This window comes from Capricornis sumatraensis, chromosome 7 (genome assembly GCF_032405125.1).
Source record: "Capricornis sumatraensis isolate serow.1 chromosome 7, serow.2, whole genome shotgun sequence".
Classification (NCBI taxonomy): domain Eukaryota; kingdom Metazoa; phylum Chordata; class Mammalia; order Artiodactyla; family Bovidae; genus Capricornis; species Capricornis sumatraensis.
In genome coordinates, this window is record NC_091075.1 from 69,917,422 (window position 1) to 69,937,235 (window position 19,814).

General features: G+C 40.2%; 1 protein-coding gene across 1 annotated transcript in view; it reads left to right on the top strand.

The window, feature by feature from the left end:
• Positions 1 to 4,128: 4,128 nt before the first annotated feature.
• Positions 4,129 to 19,814, top strand: part of SLAIN2 (SLAIN motif family member 2) — a 71,910-nt gene continuing 56,224 nt past the window's right edge. The window contains exon 1 of the mRNA XM_068975388.1: positions 4,129 to 4,538. Within this exon, the coding sequence (XP_068831489.1) occupies positions 4,150 to 4,538 (389 nt within the window). The 5' untranslated portion in view covers positions 4,129 to 4,149. The remainder of the gene's footprint in view (positions 4,539 to 19,814) is intronic.

Consider the following 19,814-nt stretch of genomic DNA (forward strand, 5'->3'; position numbering starts at 1 on the left):
AATGACTAGCCCAGTGTGTGCCTGTGATGACAAAATGGATGTGCTAAATAGACAAGGTTTCTTCAAAGAATTTGAGCATTTTTAAAACAAATGCAAATATTTCTGTAAGTGCCCAGTAATTTCTAAACTCCTTTTGGGCATATGCTCATACATACACATACACATATTGGTTTAGCATTTTAGGACTGCTGAATATCTTTAAACCATTGAGTAATAGTTTTTCCTTAAATACTTTTGGTGGTTTGTAATATTTTCCACTTTGTTAGGAGTTTCGCCAAGAACTAACATGCAAGTAGAAGCAAGTTTTGGAAGGGGCCACACCTGCTTAGAAAAGAAGCAACTCCTTCATTCAGGAACAAAGCAAGCTTATCATAAAGGACAACACTTGAAGAGCTAGTTGGGCTAAATGTGATGCATACTACAGACACCTCCCAGCTTTACACCTCATACTTACATGAGGTCACTTTAAGAGTGACTTTAAAAATATGCTCTAACAATTCAGAATCACCAGAGAAGACAGTATTGCAGTTAACCTGGAAGAGAAAGATAGTTTTAGGATGGAATATAATATTCTTATCCTCATACTTCTCAGTGAAAACCTAAGATTTTCTCTCCTCAGCAATTTGTAAGGGCTGTTGGCGTTCAGGACATGTTGAAGATGACATATGTGTATGACATGCTGCTCTTTTGGAAGAGGAAATATAATTAAGAAAATCAACCGTTCAACATTATTAGGAATCTCCACCTTAATGATCTGAGACATAACAAATACATTTATCTGAAATCCACTTGACCTAAGTCCATCCATTCATTCAACATTTATTAACATCCACCATATAGTAGGCACTGTTCTTGGCACCAGGCATCAGTGAATCCTGTTTTCACCCAGTTCATATTCTGCTGGGGAGAGATAGGCAATAAACTAAAGGAAGAAATAGATGATGTATCCGAGAAAAAATTAAAAGGTTAAGAGGGTAGGGAACGGTAAGGATGCTGTTTTGTGAGGGTCATAATAATGAAGATAGTGAACTTAGGTGGTTATATTTGAGCTGAGACCTGAATGAAGGGAGATTAGTAATGTGACAGTGTGGAAGAAGAATTGACCCTGGATAGAGGGAATAGCAAGTGCAAAGTCCCTAAAGTAGAGATCTGCATGGCATGTTTGAAGAACATCAGAAAGGCCAGTGTGGCTGGACTAGAGTGATAGAAGGGAAGAATAGGGTACTCAATGAGATACCTGAAGAAGTAGCCAAGTATCCAATCTTACAGGAAAAGGAAAGGACCTGAGATTTTTAAGTATGTTAAGAATCGAGTAGAGGATCCCCAGCAAAGAAGTGGCCTGGTCTGACTTAAACAAAGGATCATCTGGTTACTATGTGCATCACAGATTGTAAGCAGCAACGTGGAACAATTCATTAAGAGAGAACCACAAGAAAAGATAGCAGCTTAAACTAGAGTTGTACTAGTGGTGGTGCAAGGAAGTATTCAAACATATTTTGAAAATAAGGCCAGAGGTTAAGGTCAAGTAAGTGGTGCTATTGGTAAAGAGCCGACCTGCCAGTGAGAGATGTGGGTTTGATCCCTGAATCGGGAAGATTCCCTGGAGAAGAAAATGGCAACCCACTCCAGTATTCTTGCCTGGAGAACCCCAAGGACAGAGGAGCCTGGTGGGCTATGGTAGGGTCGCAAAGAGTTGGAGTGACTGGAGCAACTTAGTTAGCACACTTGCACCATATTTATGGTATAGCTAGAATCTGCCAACCAGTCTTTTGATGACCCATTCATTCCTTCACATTGCCCCATGAACTTCATAATGTTATATGAACTATTATTCTTTGCAAGGAATATATTTGGAATGTTCTTGTTACAGAACCTGGCTGGTTGAGATCTATTTTGCAAACCATTAAATGCAAGTGAAAGTGCTCTATGTAAAGCAACCATGATGTTTAACCCTCTGGTGACTAATTCAGATGTGCCAGGGACAGCAATGATATTTAGATGTGCATTATACAAGTAATATATACTGCTTCACAGTTACTGTGATGCAAAGTCATTCTTTGACTAGGTGTGCATAGCTAGGAAAATATTCTACTTGTTTATAGTTAGCAAACTTTGAAAATACTCAATGCTTTTTTTTTTTGGCTATGAATAAACATCTATCTGGTCCTTGACCTGTCAGAATTTACATTCCTCATAACTTTCAACAAGTCAAATATTGAATGTCCACTGTGTCAGGCACTTTACTAGACCTGCAAAACTAAAATGAATGGTCCCTTTCCATCAGGTACAAAGACAAAAAGAATTGAAAGTGACTTAGAAAAAGAATCAAATTTTTCAAAAGTGCAAATACCTGTTGAAAATTATTGATCAGGTAATGCTGATCAATGTACATGAGTTTGAGCAAGCTCTAGGAGATACTGAAGACAGTGAGGCCTGCCATGCTACAGTCCAAGGGGTCACAGAGAGTCAGACTTGACTTAGCAACTGAACAACAGCAATGCTACAGTAAACAGAACAACTAGATCTTCTTGGAATTGTCAGGAAAAGGTTCCTAAATGGGTGAGCAGGAGTTTTAAGAAAAGAATCAGACTTGGCAGGTGGAATATTCAGTATAAGGGAAATACAGCGCAGGAGGACTCAAGGGTAGAAGTAAGTATGACAGGGCATGTGAGTCCACACCCAGGTGTAGCAGGACTGGGCCATTATTAGCAAAGGGTGGAGGAGGCAATTAGAGGAAAGCTGCAAACACAAACCATAGTTCACAACCGAGGTCTCAAGAGCACTGAATGTGATCAAAACAGAGTATGTGTGTGTGTCTCATTCATCTCCGACTCTTTGTGACCCCATGGACTGTAGCCCACCAGGCTCCTCTGTCCACGGGATTCCCGAGCAAGAATACCGGAGTGGGTTGCCATTTCCTTCTCCAGGGGATCTCCAGGGGTCGAATCCAGGCCGCTTGTGTCTCCTGAATTGGCAGGCAGATTCTTTAACACTGCGCCACCTGGGACAAATTACAAACGGGTGCCACCGAAGACAAATTTTTAGTCATACTTCTCTCAGCGTTTATCAGTATTCGTCAACATGTTTATTAAGTACTTTCAATACACAACCTTTTAAAGGCAAGACACAATGTGGAAAAGCTTTTCAGAAGAAAACAATACAAAGAAGAAATTATGCATCGACTAACAGACAAAGTTGAGAAAGGAGCAGTTTTCTATCCCTGCTTCCTTGAGTGTGCTGAAAACAGCAGTGAAGTCGGGAAAATTGTTCTAGATAATGTCTTTATCTAATGCACAGTGTCTCTCCGTAGTAAGCACTCAACAATTTATGGTTATTCTTTTTTAGACGTCTCTTAACCATTTGAGATTTGGCTTTCTCATTTTCAGAAGAAACGGGTCGCAGATGGTCTGCGGCTCCTGCCAGACCCGACAATACCCTATTTCAAGAAGGCATCGACTAAATATTTGCTAAACACACGAAGAAAAACTCTTTCCATGGGGCCAGGCTCAGCGCCCACCAGAGAACCCACTTAGGAGAACAGGATCGGACGCTGGACTCACAGGCGGGTGTTCAACCAACGCCAATTGGTGGGGCTAAGAGTCTCGACTTGCAATCTTGGTCCCACCCGCTGCCTAGTCCACACTCCCCTCGTGCCCCGCCTGCGCCCGGAATCACTCGTCTCATCCAGAAAAGCAGTGACCCGCCTCCGCCAACGCTCCGGACACGCCCCTTCCGGCTTAAGGCCCGCCCCCGCGGCCCCGCCCCACCAGCCTCGCCCATAGCCACGCCCCTCCGCGAGATCTGAGCTGGGTTCCTAGCGCCGGTCGGCGGCCGGTCCACCCACGACGCTCTGAGGTCACCCACTGGGCCGGGCTGAAGGGGCGGAGGGACGGAGGGAAGATGGCTGCCGAGGCCGGATATTGGCGCCGCCTCCCCCAATCCTGGAGCCGGCGCAGATGAGGCGGCTCGGCTGGGTCCGGCGACGCTTGGGAACCGGAGCAGGAGGGACACAGGCGGTGGGGCCTGGCCCTGCTATATGCCGGCGCCTCGGCTAGAGTGAGCGGCGGCGGCGGCGCCTCTTTCCTGCGGCTCTTTGCCTGTCGCTGTGAGTCCGAACGGGTGGCGGGCGGCAGAGGCAGCGGGGCCGGGATGGAGGACGTTAACTCCGACGTGAACGCGGACCAGGAGGTGCGGAAGCTGCAGGAGCTGGTGAAGATGCTGGAGAAGCAGAACGAGCAGCTGAGGAGCCGCTCCGGGGCCGTGCAGGGCGCCGGTTCCTTCGGGCCCGGCAGCCCGGTTCGGGCCGGAGCGTCCACTCCCTCCTCCGGCACGGCGTCTCCTCGGGGCTTCCCCTTGGGCCTCAGCGCCAAATCGGGCAGCGGGGCCGGGTCGGGCCCGAGGCGGACGAGTAGCGAGGAGCTGCGGGACGCCACCTCCTTGCTGGCAGCGGGCGAGGGCGGCTTGCTGGACGAGGTGGAGCCGCTGCGGCCCGAGGAGCTGGAGCGCCTGTCAGGCTGGGAGGAGGAGGAGGAGAGCTGGTGAGCGCGGGGCTCCGGGCCGGGGCTGGGCGGGGACGGGGGTCCCCCGGTAAGACACCTCGCTTTGTGTAGCGGGGTCCGCTCTCTGACTCGTGGTTTTCTTGTTTTGGCAGCGGTAAGGTCAGCGAGAGTTGGGGGTTCGGGGCTTGCGAGAGGAACAGGGTTTGTAGCTAGTTCTCCTGTGTTGGGGGACCCTCTGGGCTTTGGGCCCCGTTGGGGTCTGGGGACTGGCACAGCCTAGGAAAGGCTGCTCGCCGTGGGAGGAGTCGGAGATGGGAAACTGCTCTGTAGGAAGGGATCTTGCTTTGTGTGAAATCCTGGCTTTCGGATGCTGGCCTGGGTGTTTTGGGTGTCGGGGAGGGGTTCTGCTTGATGAGGTGTCACCCGGTGCGGGGAGCAGACCAGGGTAATCGAAGTCCGCGCAGTGGTCAGCGTTTTGGACCAGTGGGAGTTGGGTACATTTCTGGCGGCGATGGGGAGACCGTGTGAATCAGCACTCCCCCTTGGGTAGTGGGGTGAAGCTTGCTTTGTGTGAAGAGGGCAGAGGATGGTGCCGCTTTGTGTAACAGTCAACGGTGGAACAAGAGCCCTGACTCTCATTTTTTAAACAAGAATTAGGCTTGGCGTTTTCCTAAGGTGTGAAGTGACAGTTTTCCATCTTTCATTTCCATGTCATGCTAGAGGCAGAGAAAAAGAGCCCTATTTAAAAATGTGAACTGAATTGTATTGTCACAAGCTACTCGATAAAATTGTGACCCACGGCATAATATCACTTCCATATATAGAGAGGACATGAGAGGCAGTTTCTTTCGTGTTTTATGGCAATTGCATAAAAATATCTATGGGAAATTCTTAATTTGTCTTTTTTTTTTTAAGTTTTCATCTTTTAGCTAAAGTATCTCTGTTTTTTGTTGAAATGGAAACTTCTAACTTAGTGAAATTGAAATCCTTCATAGACTCTGGTTTTGCAGGGCTGCAACTTTACTGAATGTCCTGATATAGTTGAGAGCTTTGCCTGGATTCAGGCCCTGGCTCTGCTACTCACAGCTGTACGACCTTGGGCAAGTTACTCTGAGCCGCACTTTCCTCCCCTTATTTGATGAAGAAAATGATAGTTCTTTATCCTATAGCCTTGTGAAGATCATGTGAGGTAATCCATGTATCCTTTTAGCATGGGTCTGGTATATAAGCTCTCTGACACTAGCTGCTATTACTCTTAAGCCAAGTTGTTAATATCAAGAAATATTTATTTAGTGAGTGCTTCCAGGATCTTGTGGGAGATTCTTAAATTTGATCCCTGTTCATTAAGGCAGTTACAGTCTTGTTAGGATAGGGTTGCAAAGAGTCAGACCCGACTTGGCGACTGAACAACAAAATAAGAAATAGGCTGGGAAATACATTGTGAATTGCTTAAAAGATTGATAAGGACCGAAAGTGCTGAGAAATTGGGAAGGAAATAATGGTCTAAGGTAGTTGGGAAAACTTTGAGGAGAGGTGGAGCCTGAGGAGTGAGGGGCATTTTGTGCTCTGACAACTGCCAGAGCAGAGTCAGAGATATTTGTAACTCTCGATTAAAAAGGTTTGAAATACAGAGATACTCTTGAATATATGATGTCAGGCCTTTATTATACTGCCAAGTGATACCAAATATAATTAGAACTGACTGTGGTAGTGACAGTTTTCATATTAGTGTGAAGTCATGTCCTCACAAAGGAATCCTAGGTATGTATACACTTTAGAAGAAGTGAGAATCATCTAAATACCATTGCATGCCTCTTCCAAGTGATGATGAGAATGATGCTCTTAATAATAACGAGGATTAGCTGCACTCATCCCCCATTTTAGATTACATATTCTTAGAACACATTAACTCTGCTTGGAGAGGCTGATTAAGTCTTTTGCTGCTTTGGTTTCTGAGCATAGGGTTTGTTCAAGTAAAGCAAGTCTTTTAAAATACTATGCCAGAAGTTTCTTTTGGCCAGTTGGTTCCTGGTTACATGTCTTGATGTTATAGATGTCCTACCCTTTTTCTGAAAAGATTTGTGTGAATTAAAAGTTTGAAAATCATGTTTAAAGTGTTTTTGGAGTATGTGTATAAAGTATTAAGTTATAAAGGGTGGTGGGTGTTAGCAGCAAGAGGAAGATTTTAAATCAGGAGTTTTTCTTAGCAAACTAAAAATCTACTTTCTGTAACATACACATTTCTTTCTCTTTCATTTAGGGAAATTTTTTTTCCCCCAAATGTATACCACAAAATGCCACTCCTGAAGGTGTTAGTAGATATTGTGTGAAAAAATAATTGTTGGTCTGAGATCAGATATATCTGGGGAAAAGGTTCAACAACAACGAAAAAGTTTTCTTTTATGCTGAACTTTTTTGATATCCTAGTATGTGTTGAACATAGTAAATCTCTTAAGTGGTGTGGTTTGTCTCCTAAACTTATTTGAGCTCCCAAGGAACTAGTTTCTGTAGAACACATTTAGTAACCAGTGTACTACTACTTAGTGGAGATGGAACTGGCAGACCACTCAGGTATTCTTGACTGGAGAATCCCATGGACAGAGGAGCCTGGTGGGCTGCAGTCCATGGGGTTGCAAAGAGTCGGACATGACTGAGTCACACACACAACACACAAGCCCACTGTACTTTTAGCAGTGACTTTCACTCTTTTTAGATCCATCTTCCTGATAAATACATTTTATACCACAGTTTAGTACACACATGTATGTGAATAATTGAAACAGTTTCACAAAACTATACTTAGTATATATGTTAAAGTGCTACGATTTTCTGTTTCTTTAGGGTAAAAATGCTGGTTACAATTCACTGAGCTGATTTGGTGACCCATTAATGGTAATTATTAGTTTGAAAATTACTCTTATAGAACAACTCAGAAAAATCTAGAGAAGGAAACTTACATTATTGTGTATCCCAGTGTGTCATGCGATGCCAGGCAATGTATGAACAATTTTACACTTAATTGCACTTAATTTTTTATCCATTTATGAAGTAGGTATCATTTTCCAGGTAAGGAAACTTAATCACTCTCTAAGCATCAAATAGCAGACAGTAAATGATGGAGCCAGGATTTGAATCCAGGTCTTTATGACATCATAGCTTCTGTTGTCCCACTTTATTTTGCTTTCTCCAAGTATAATTCCTTTTCCACCTGAACAGCGCCTTATATTATTTGAATACTACCATCATAACCCTGCTGACTCCTCCTTACCACACACTGAGCACTCTAATCTCCAGAGTAAAACAACCTCAGTTTGTTTCCTTCTTGTTATTTAGCTCCTAAGTCATATCCGACTCTTTTGCAATCCCATGGATTGTAGCCCACCAGCCTTCTCTGTCCATGGGATTCTCTAGGCAGAAATACTGGAGTGGGTTGCCATTTCCTTCTGCAGGGGATCTTTCTGACCCAGGGAGCAAAGCTGCTTCTCCTGCCTGCCAGGTGGATTCTTTAATACTGAGCCACCTAGAAAGCCCTTTAATTATTCCTAACTTATTGTAATTCTCTGATCTTTCAACCATAGTCATTTTTCTATTAATAAATTGTAGTTGTTCCTTGTCATTACATGTGTTATCCAGAACTGAACTTGGAATTTTAGATGATATTTGACCAGCGTGTGGTGGATATATTTTGCATGAGCTAAATGCTGTTATTTGGAACCAGGTATTTCATTAACAGTTTTGACTTCTGTTACTTATGCTCAATATGAGCCAGTAGTTTCAATTACACTCTATATTTTTATACATAGGTAGTTAAACCAAGTCTTCCTAACCCTGGTTTTCTGTAACTATTTTTTTTAGCTTAAATATTAAGTTTTTGTATTTTGTTAGTCTTGATTTAGGCATTTGATATTACCTATTCCTTCCAATTTTTTTGGTCATTTTCATGGCTTCCCTAGTGGCTCAGACGGTAAAGCGTCTGCCTGCAATGTGGGAGATCCGAGTTCGATCCCTGGGTCTGGAGGATCCTCTGGAGAAGGAAATGGCAACCCACTCCAGTACCCTTGCCTGGAAAATCCCAGGGACAGAGGAGCCTGGTATGATATAGTCCATGGGGTCTCAAAGAGTCGGACGGGACTGAGTGACTTCACTCACTCACTCACTGATACTTCATAGGAGTACTTAATGGGTCTTCATTCAGGTTGTTGATGAAAATACTAAAATTATAGAATAAAGGGCTCTGAAGTATGCAGTGCGACTAGACTTCCTCCAGATTAACATCATTAGTCAACATACATTGTGGTTATTCAATAACTGTTAGTACTATTTCTTCTTATCAAGCCTATATGCCATTTTGCCTGTATGGATATTATGAAAGATTTTGCCAAATGTCTTGCTATAATTAAGCTGTATGGTGCCTACAGAGTTCTTACCTACAGTTAAGTGAACTTATCAAAATAGAAATTGCAGTTAATTTGGTTTCACTTGTTCATGATGAATCTTCTGGCTTTTACCTTTTCTAACTTTACATTTTGTTTAACATAATTTTGAATTTTGCAAGGAATCAATCTGTCTGGAATTTCTAAACATTGCTTCCTTTTCGCTTTAGAAATTCTAATATTTCCTCTTATTCAGGCTTTTGACCCTTCCAGAATATTTTGGATCAACAGCAGTAATTTGGTGATACAATTTCAGTTATTTTCCATTATTTAGAAGAGTAGAGCTAACCTTGTTTCAAGCTGCCTTTCAGCTTGCTATCACCTTGACTCAATTTGGACTTCAATTTCCCTCAATTTAGCCTCCCAACAATTCCAAGTTTGTAGTTTAGTACTGTCAGCTGCATACACATTGCTTCTGTGCAGCAGATCCCCAGAACCCTCCCATCCTGCATGACTGAAACTTGACACTCACAGAACAGCAACTCCTTACCCCCAGAACCCCCAGCTCCTGGCAAGTACTGTCCTAGGTACTTTATTTCTGTGAGTTTAGCTACATTAGATGCCTATAAGTGGAATCATGAAGAATTTGTTCCTTTGTGACAAGCTTATTTCACGGAGCATAATTTTCTTAAGGTTCATCCATGTTGTAGCATATGATAGGGCTTCCTTCTGTTTTTAAGGCTGACTAATAGTCCATTCTATGTGTATAACACAGCTTCTTTATCCATTCATCTTTTGGTGGATGCTTGCATTGCTTCCATTTCTTGGCTGTTGTGAAAAATGCTGCTATGAATGTGGGCCTACAAATAATCTGTGCAAGTCCTTGCTTTCATTTCTTGTGGATTCATAACCAGAAGTGGAGTTTTTTGATCAAGTGGTAATTCTACGTTTAATTTTTTGAGGAGCCACTGTATTGTTTTCTACAGCAGCTAAGCCATTCTGCATTCCAACCAGCATTACACAAAGGTTCCAGTTTTTCCACATTCTTACCAATACTCACATTCATTCTGAGTTTTTAAATTTTTAAATTATTTTTGGCTGTGCTGGGTCTTCATTGCTGCGTGCGGGCTTTCTCTGGTTGTGGTGTGTGGGCTTCTCATTGAGGTGGGCTCTCATTGCAGGCCACGAGCTCTATGGTGTGTAGGCTTCAGTAGTTGCAACACTTGGCCTCAGTAGTTGCAATTCACGGGCTTAGTTGCCCAACAGCATGTGGGATCTTTGTGGACCAGGGATTGAATCAGTGTCCCATACATTGCAAGGTGAATTCTTAACCACTGGACCACCAGGGGAGCCTTCTTTCTGAGTTTTTATATGGTGTGAGGTAGGGGTCCGACAATTCATTTTGCATGTGGACATCTAGTCGTCTCTGTCCCATTTGTTGAGAAGACTTTTCTGTTCCCATTAAATTGTCATCACACCTTTGTCAAAATTCAGTTGCTTATAAATGTATGGGCTTATTTCTGGACTCTCAATTCTATTCTGTTAATCTATCTATGACTATCCTTATTCCAGTACTACACAGCCATAATTACTATAGATTTGAAATTGGAAAGTGTGAGTCTTCTGATTTTGTTTATTTCAAGATTGTTTTGGCTCTTCAGGGACTTTTGTATTTTCATATGAATTTTAGGATCAACTTGTAAATCTCAGAAAAAAAAAAACACTGGAATTTTGATAGGGATTATGTTAAACCTGTAGGTAAATTTGGGATTTTAACTATTGAGATCTTAACAATATTGATTTTTAGTTTTTTTCAACTTTTAAAAAATTTTCAGTGTACAAGTGTTATATTCCTTTTGTTAATTTTATCTCAGTCATTTTATTCTTTTTTTGATGTCACTGTAAATGGAATTGTTTTTCTTAATTTCATTTTTGGACTCATTACTGCTGTATAGAAGTACAGTTGATTTCTGTGTATTGATGTCGTTGTCTCTTGCAATCTTACTGAGGTTGTTTATTAGCTGTGATAGTTTGTTTTTTGGTGTGAATCCATAGTTTTTTATATCCATAAAAATAAAATGATAAAAATCCATAATTTTTTATATATAAAATTATGTCATCTGCTGATGGAGGTAATTTAACTTCTCTTTTCCCAGGCTGGATACCTTTTATTTCATTTTCCTGCCTAAATGCCCTGAAACTAGAACACCCAGTATCATGTTGGGTATAAGCAGTGAAAGAAGACATCCGTCAATGTGATTTTTATTGTTCTTTTATTTTTAATAATTGCTAACAATTATTTATTACATTAACACATGATGGATACTATACTAAGCACTTTATATACTGTATTTCATCTTTTTAATAACCCAGTATGATCATTCTATTATTAATCCCCATTTTAAAGGTGAAGAAATTAAAGCTTAGATTAAATAACTTGCTTATAGTCACTCAAATATATGGACAAACTAGGATTGGAACACAGATACTCTGACTGTATTTAAACATTTTCAACCGTTGTGTGTGTGCATGGTTAGTCATGTCCACCTCTTTGCGTCCCCATGGACTGTAGTCTGCCAGGCTCCTCTGTCCATGAAATTTTCTAGGCAAGAATACTGGAGTGGTTTTCCGTTTCCTCCTCCAGGGGCTCTTCCTGACCCAGGGATTGGATCCACAGCTCTTGTATTTCCTGCTTGGCAGGCTGATTCTTTACCATTGTGCCACCTGGGAAGCCTTTACCTAATTCTAATTATCTGTATTTTTTTTAATGTTACTCTTCATAGATTTGTACTGTTATTCACCTTTAGCTGTTCTATATTCCACCTAATTTGTTTGATCATTTATCTTTTAACAACCTGAGCCCTAGGTACATTTTTTATTTCTTTATCTGATGACCTCTTTTGGTACTCATTATTCTTGTGCTGAAGTGGCCTTTAGAGCCCCAGGAGTCAGACTGTAGCCCCACCCTTGTCAACTGCATGACCTTGTCAACCACTTACTCTCTGTGCTTGAGACTCTTCATTGTTTGTAGAGTTAATTATTATACCAGCCATATATAATTAAATATCTGCAAAGCATTTACAAGTTCTTGGTACAAATTAAAAATATAAGTGTTAGCTTTGTCATCATCATCACCATTTTATTTTAATTCTACACTGGCCTGTCTTTGCAGTGAACTTGAAAAATTTAAACATGTACAAAAGTAGAATGAACAATGTAACGAACCTTTACTTATCACTTATCTTTAACACTTACCAGCTCATGCCATTCTTGTTTCATCTGTAGCATTAAAACCTCCACCTTTTGGACTGTTTTGAAGTAAATTTCATCTCAAGCATCATATCATTTAATTACTAAATATTATAGTAGAAGATATGGACTCTTTTTAAACATAACTACAATACCAGTTTCCCATCTTTAATATCATCAAATGTGCTCTTAATGTTTTTAGATCATCACTATTACATCTTTTCTTTGTATGGAATTTGTATTAGGTAAGTAACATCATTCATATTTTTCTTTGGCCTATTGGCCTGTAGTCAGTTCCTGTAATATCATCATTAGTTTTATAATTAGTTAACATTTTTAATTAAATTTAGTTTTAGTGTCTCTGTGCTTTCATTTCTTAGTTGTTCTTTGGCAGGTGGAATCTTCCAGGACCAGGGATTGAACCTATGTCCCGTGCATTGGCAAGTGGATTCTTATCCACTGTGCCACCAGGGAGGTCCCCTTAAAAGTTTTTGAGATTGGAAAACTAAATTGTTCCTCATATCCTGTTAAATTTGCTTTACTTTAAATCAGTTTTAAGTTTATGAAGGCACTTTCACTCAGACTGCTCATCAATAAATTTTATTGATAAACTTTCCCCAGCTCAGCGATCGATAGGTATGTAGTTTTTACTTACTGTATTTTTTTTCTCATAGCCCTTCACTTTTGAGAATGGACTTTATTACCTGACCATTTTGTTTTACGTATGCTTTTTGTAGGAGACTGTCGGTAGAATTTGTAATTTAATATGATGAGCCCAGGTTTATAAAGCAATTTAATTTGTATACTTGCCACCACTTATGATTTGGCAGTGGCTCACTGATTAAAATCTTAAAGTTTTGTCTTCTGGATTCTTCTGTACCAAGGAGATGTTATTTTAAAGTAACATGGTTTGTGTGTGTTTTAATTGAATCAGAAGTTATACACCAGATGACCATTTTATTCCCTTCTTAACTCTGGTTTCCCAGTCATTCTAACATGACTTTATATTTTCTTTTTTCTTCAATGGAACAAATTCTTAGAGCCTGTATGTGTGAGCAGCCCAATGTTAGAACAGTTAGACATAGTGATGCATTTTCTTGCTTTCTTAAAAAATTGAATTTGACCAAGAAAGGCCACGTGATTGGTAAAATACATTACAGTCATTATTGTTTGAGCATGTTCTTTATACCAAGGCATTTTACACATGTTAAATCATTTAATCTGTTTTGAATTGTAATTGTTATTTATCCCCCTTTTTTTTTAATTAGGGTGAAATATACAAAACAAAAACTTCACCATTTTAATCACTTCTAAGTGTATAGTTCAGTGGCATATTAAACACATTTATGTTGTTGTGAGGTCATCTCCACTATCCTTCTCTAGAACTTTCTTTACAGATTGAAATTTTGTATAAACAGTAACTCCTCATTCCCATATTCACCCTGCCTCCAGCCCCTCACCACCACCACCATCATTCTACAGTCTGTCTATGGATTTGACTACTCTGGGTACCACATGGAAGTGGAATCATGTAGAATTTATCTTTTAGTGTCTGGTTTATTTCATTTATTGTTGTGTCTTCAAAGTTTATCTCTATCATATTGATAAGAAGGTGTCATGTTATCTTACTTGTCCTCTTACAAGGAAGGAAATTAAACTCGAAGTCGCACAGCTAATATAGTTCATTGGGATTTATACCAAGCCTTAAAATCATGCCTGATAAATAACATTTTATCTTGATTTGTTTAACCTGTAGATAGATTGATTTTTTAAGATTTATTCTGTATAACTCTGGAGATCATCACTAGGACAATAGGTATACATTGTTGTTTGTCAGTTGCTCGTTTGTGTCCGACTCTTTGCGAACCCATGGATTGTGGTATGCCAGGCTTCCCTGTCCTTTACCATCTCCCAGAGTTTGCTCAAACTCATGTCTGTTGAGTCGGTGATGCCATCCAACTCTCTCATCCTCTGTTATCCCCTTTCCCTCCTGCCTTCAGTGTTTCCCAGCATCAGGGTCTTTTTCAATGAGTTGACTCTTCCCATTAGGTGGCCAAGGTATATATTAGAGGTAAGCAAATATTTAATTAATAGAAGGAAAATGTTCTAGTGGAGCTGTTCCTGGACAGTATGAACTGCCTTTAAAAAGTGTAACGTTTAGCAGTAAAAGTTAATTGTCCTGTGGCAAGGGATGTTAGAAAGAGGTAAAAGTTGAATTTGATTACTTCTAAGTGTTCTTTTAAGTTGTGTTTCTGTGATTAAAATATTGTAGTCTTTTGGGAACATAAGATAACCTTCAAGACAAAGTGCTAAGCTTAAATGTGGGAGAGATATTTAAGCATCATGGAGTTTTTATAAATCTGTGGCACATGTCTTTGCATATCTTTAGTAATGGCAAATTCTTTTCCTGTTGAGGGTAGGTTTCAGTTTTGAAAACTGTCTAAAGTCATTATTATGCCTAGTGAATAAAAATGGGTTAGGAAGATATTTGAAGCTCTCAGCAGTGTAAGTCCAGTTCACCTTTTTCCTAGATTTACTTGCTGTTGTCAGGAAATTTCATGAACATTCAGGCCTATTACCTTTTAATGTTTGTTCTGTATAGAGTATCTTCTTTTTCTCTCTGAAATTCTAAATTTCCCACTTAGTTTACTTCCTCTTCAGTGTTACCTACTACTGTTTATGTTTCTTTTTAGAGCACGTGTAACATCATAACCTCCTCTTTGGTCTGTCTTGTCTAGATTGTGAGCATTTTAAGCAGAGGGAGCAGTATCATATTCATCTTTGTGTATCCAAAACAGACTCTCAGAATCTTGTGAGTTCAGTTATATTGAATTGAATCAATCTGATTGTCAATGATAAGTTGAAACTAGGTGAAGCTGAAAATAATGAGACTAAATTTTTTGCATGACTTGCATGCCCCCAATGCCAGTTAACAGTAAGGAATTTCACATGTAGCCTGCATAATGGCAGTATTGAAACTGTACTCTCCCATGAATTAATTAAAATACCGTCAAGATACAGTGTCTTATATCAAAAATCAGCTTCAAAATTGTCTCTTTGGTAGGATAAAAGATTTTATACTTCTTTGTATATTTTATGATTTCTCAGTTTTCTGTTATGAACATGTTGATTTTATAATTAAAAAATCCTGGTGATAAATCCTGCTAATTGAAGTCAGTTTCAATAGTCTGTGGCCACATAGAGTAGGGATCATAATACAACGTGATGGATATTTAGGTCACTTCCATGTCTCGGCTCTTGTGAATTGTGCTGCAGTGAACTTTGGGGTGCCTGTGTCTTTTCAGATTACGGTTTCTCTGAATATATGCCCATAGTATACCCATAGTGGGATTGCTGAATCATGTGGTGGTTCTGTATTTTTTTTAAGGAACCTCCATACTGTTTTCCATAATGGTTGTACCAATTTATATTCCCACCCACAGTGTAGGAAGGTTCCCTTTTCTCCACACCCTCTCCAGCATTTATTGTTGGTAGATCTTTTGATGATGACCATTCTGACTAGTGTGAGGTGATACCTCATAGTAGTTTTGATTCGCATACCTCTAGTAATTAGTCATATTGAGCATCTTTTTGTGTGCTTTTTGGCCATCTGTATGTCTTTGGAGAAATGTCTGTTTAATCTTCTCTTGCCCACCCCTCCCCAACCCATTTTTTTGATTGAGTTGTTTGGTTTTTGTTTGTTTGTTTTATTGAGGTACGTAAGTTGTTTGAATCTTTAGAGGTTAATCCCTTGTTGGTTACTTCATTTGCAAATATTTTCTCCTATTCTGTGGGTTGTCTTTTTGTTTATGGTCTCCTTTGCTACAAAAGCTTTTAAGTTTAATTAACTCCCATTCATTTATTTTTATTTTCATTAGGAGGTGGATCAAAAAGATATTACTGTCATCTGTAGTCTGTTTTTGTTGGGGGGAGGGATCCAAACAGCTTAATTTTCCAAGGATACCAGATAAAGAATTCTAAAGCTTGGAGTTCACATTCTGTGAGCCTTCTGGGCCACTGATGTTGCTTGCTCTCCTCAGTCTCATTTTTAGGACTACTCTGCATGCAGATCCCTGTGCCAGACTTCCTGAAGTACCTGGCTGGTGCTGATGCCCAGGTAGCCCAAAAAGGCTCCTTTTCTCCCAGATCCCTGCTTTCTTGCCTTCTGTTGGGAGCATATCTATATATCAGTAAATTTGTTTAATTTTGACATGATTAAAAAAATAATGTAGATAGTAAATAGCATTAAATAATGTCTTAATGTAAATGCATTGAGTTATATTAATAATAATCTACTATTCCTAATAATGGTCTTCCCAGATTGCTCAGTGGTAAATAATCCTGCCAATGCAGGAGACGTGGGTTCGATGCCTGGGTTGGGAGATCCCCTAGAGAAGGAAATGGCAACCCACTCCAGTATTCTTGCCTGGAAAATCCCATGGATAGAGGAGCCTGGTGTGCTGCAGTCCATGGGGGTCACAAAAGAGTTGAATACAATTTAGCAATTAAACAGTAAAACAGCAACAAATTCATTATGATAATGACTTGTGCTAGCCAAGGCACTGGGCATGTTGACTCCTGTTATGATAGTTTAGTAACAAAAGTGAACTTGTAAAAACATTTAGGTTTGAAGTCTTTTAGTAATACAAGTTCTTACTTTGCCTGTTCTGTTTACTCAAAAATCACATCCTCTGTGATCTTTCATTTGGGAATCTAATGGAGGATGTAGACGCCTTTAGGTACAAACTAGATTATTTAAGAGGAAGACACAAAATGCAAAATATACAGTTTGCTTTAATCTTGGAAAAGGTTCAAATTCTGGAGTAAAATTGCAATTTCTTGACCATATTAAAGAACTATAGGGAGGAAAATAAAAAGTGATTATATCTTCTTGAAATGTGAAAAATAATAGTTAAGCAAGATAATGCAATACCATGAAGTTTATGCAAATACTTAGAAATAGAGAAATAGTGTTTAGTTAAAATTTAGAGGTTTAGAATTCATGAGGATGAATCAAACCATATCCCACTTCTAACAGTTTACTAGAAGGAGATTCCTCCCACACACAACCCTCCACTACTCCATTCAGGAACTTCTGCTCATCTGTCTGTGAGAGAGTCAGAAAGTACCCAACCATGTGTGGCTGTTAAGGGTTGTTTTGTTTGAAAAGTATGAATTAGAAGCAAGGGGTGAGCCAGGCTAAGTCCACAAATAACCTGTGAGTCTGATAAACTTGAGGAATGGAATTTAATAGATGCTATCAAGTTAGTGAGGAGGTTTTAAGTATATGCATTTAGTGCCTAATTAGTGCTGTATTTTATAATTATAGAGATTATATTGTATGTCTCTATTAATAACTAGTAGATATAGAAAGAGTAAATTAATAGTTTTAGGATGTGACTATCTTTTGAGTGAACCTGCTAATTTCCCCCCTAGGAGGAAGATAATGGGTTTTTCATTGACTTGTCATAGTGAAACTCTTGTTTACCATTGGTTATTTTTCGCTCGGGCTGATCTGGAGAGTATTGAAAAAAACAAAATCCTCCCAAGAAAGATGAATCCTAGAAACCTGAACCTGGAGGTTTGGAACTTGATGAATAGGTGCTATAGGTTTCGATGGTAGTACTGCCTATGAGTGAGAGAGCTAACAAGTACTGTGTTAGGTACAATCATTCAGTTTTGTCTTAATTTATCTTTGGATTCCTGTTTAGCACCATGCCTGGCCAGTGGTAGCTACCACATAAATGTTTGTTTAAATGACTGATTGTGACTTTATACTAAGCCTTCAAGTGCTTGGAGTTTAACTTGGAAACATTATGAGAACAGAATTTGATTTTCTGTAAAACCAGCAGTGAGAGTTCTTAAAATTTATATGGACTTGAATGTGAGAAAGTGAAAGTGAAAGTCACTCAGTTCTGTCTGACTCTTTGTGACCCCATGAACTATACAGTCCAGGGAATTCTCCATGCCAGAATACTGGAGTGGGATCTTCCCAACCCAGGGATCGAACCCAGGTCTCCCGCATTGCAGGCAGATTCTTTACCAGCTTCCAACAATGGGTACAGATAGATCAAAGGGTATGTCTTGCTGTTCTTTCTGAATCAAAAAGTGCAGGGAAAAGAATGAGTGCCTCATTTGAGTTCAGTTCAGTCACTCAGTTGTGTCCGACTCTTTGCGACCCCATGAATCACAGCACGCCAGGCCTCCCTGTCCATCACCAACTCCCGGAGTTCACTGAAACTCATGTCCATCAAGTCAGTGATGCCATCCAGCCATCTCATCCTCTGTCATCCCTTTCTCCTCCTGTCCCCAGTCCCTCCCAGCATCAATCTTTTCCAGTGAGTCAACTCTTCGCATGAGGTGGCCAAAGTACTGGAGCTTCAGTGTTAGCATCATTCCTTCCAAAGAACACCCAGGGCTGATGTCCTTCAGAATGGACTGGTTGGATCTCCTTGCAGTCCAAGGGACTCTCAGGAGTCTTCTCCAACACCACAGTTCAAAAGCATCAATTCTTCGGTGCTCAGCTTTCTTCACAGTCCAACTCTCACATCCATACATGACCAGTGGAAAAATTATAGCCTTGACTAGACGGACGGCAAAGTAATGTCTCTGCTTTTCAATATGCTATCTAGGTTGGTCATAACTTTCCTTCCAAAGAGTAAGCGTATTTAATTTCATGGCTGCAGTCACCATCGGCACTGATTTTGGAGCACAAAAAAATAAAGTCTGACACTGTTTCCACTGTTTCCCCATCTATTTGCCATGAAGTGATGGGACCAGATGCCATGATCTTCGTTTTCTGAATGTTGAGCTTTAAGCCAACTTTTTCACTCTCCTCTTTCACTTTCATCAAGAGCCTTTTTATTCCTCTTCACTTTCTGCCATAAGGGTGGTGTCATCTGCATATCTGAGGTTATTGATATTTCTCCCGGCAATCTTGATTCCAGCTTGTGCTGCTTCCAGCCCAGAGTTTCTCATGATGTACTCTGCATAGAAGTTAAATAAGCAGGGTGACAGTAGACAGCCTTGACATACTCCTTTTCCTATTTGGAACCAGTCTGTTGTTCCATGTCCAGTTCTAACTGTTGCTTCCTGACCTGCATATAGGTTTCTCAAGAGGCAGGTCAGGTGGTCTGGTATTCCCATCTCTTTCAGAATTTTCCACAGTTTATTGTGATCCACACAGTCAAACGCTTTGGCATAGTCAATAAAGCAGAAATAGATGTTTCTCTGGAACTCTCTTGCTTTTTTGATGATCCAGCAGATGTTGGCAATTTGATCTCTGGTTCCTCTGCCTTTTCTAAAACCAGCTTGAACATCTGGAAGTTCACGGTTCACGTATTGCTGAAGCCTGGCTTCGTGAATTTTGAGCATTACTTTACTAGCGTGTGAGATGAGTGCAATTGTGCGGTAGTTTAAGCATTCTTTGGCATTGCCTTCCTTTGGGATTGGAATGCAAACGGACTTTTTCCAGTGCTGTGGCCACTCCTGAGTTTTCCAAATTTGCTGGCATATTGAGTGCAGCACTTTCACAGCATCATCTTTCAGGATTTGCAATAGCTCAACTGGAATTCCATCACCTCCACTAGCTTTGTTCGTAGTGATACTTTCTAAGGCTCACTTGACTTCATATTCCAGGATGTCTGGCTCTAGGTGAGTGATCATACCATCATGATTATCTTGGTTGTGAAGA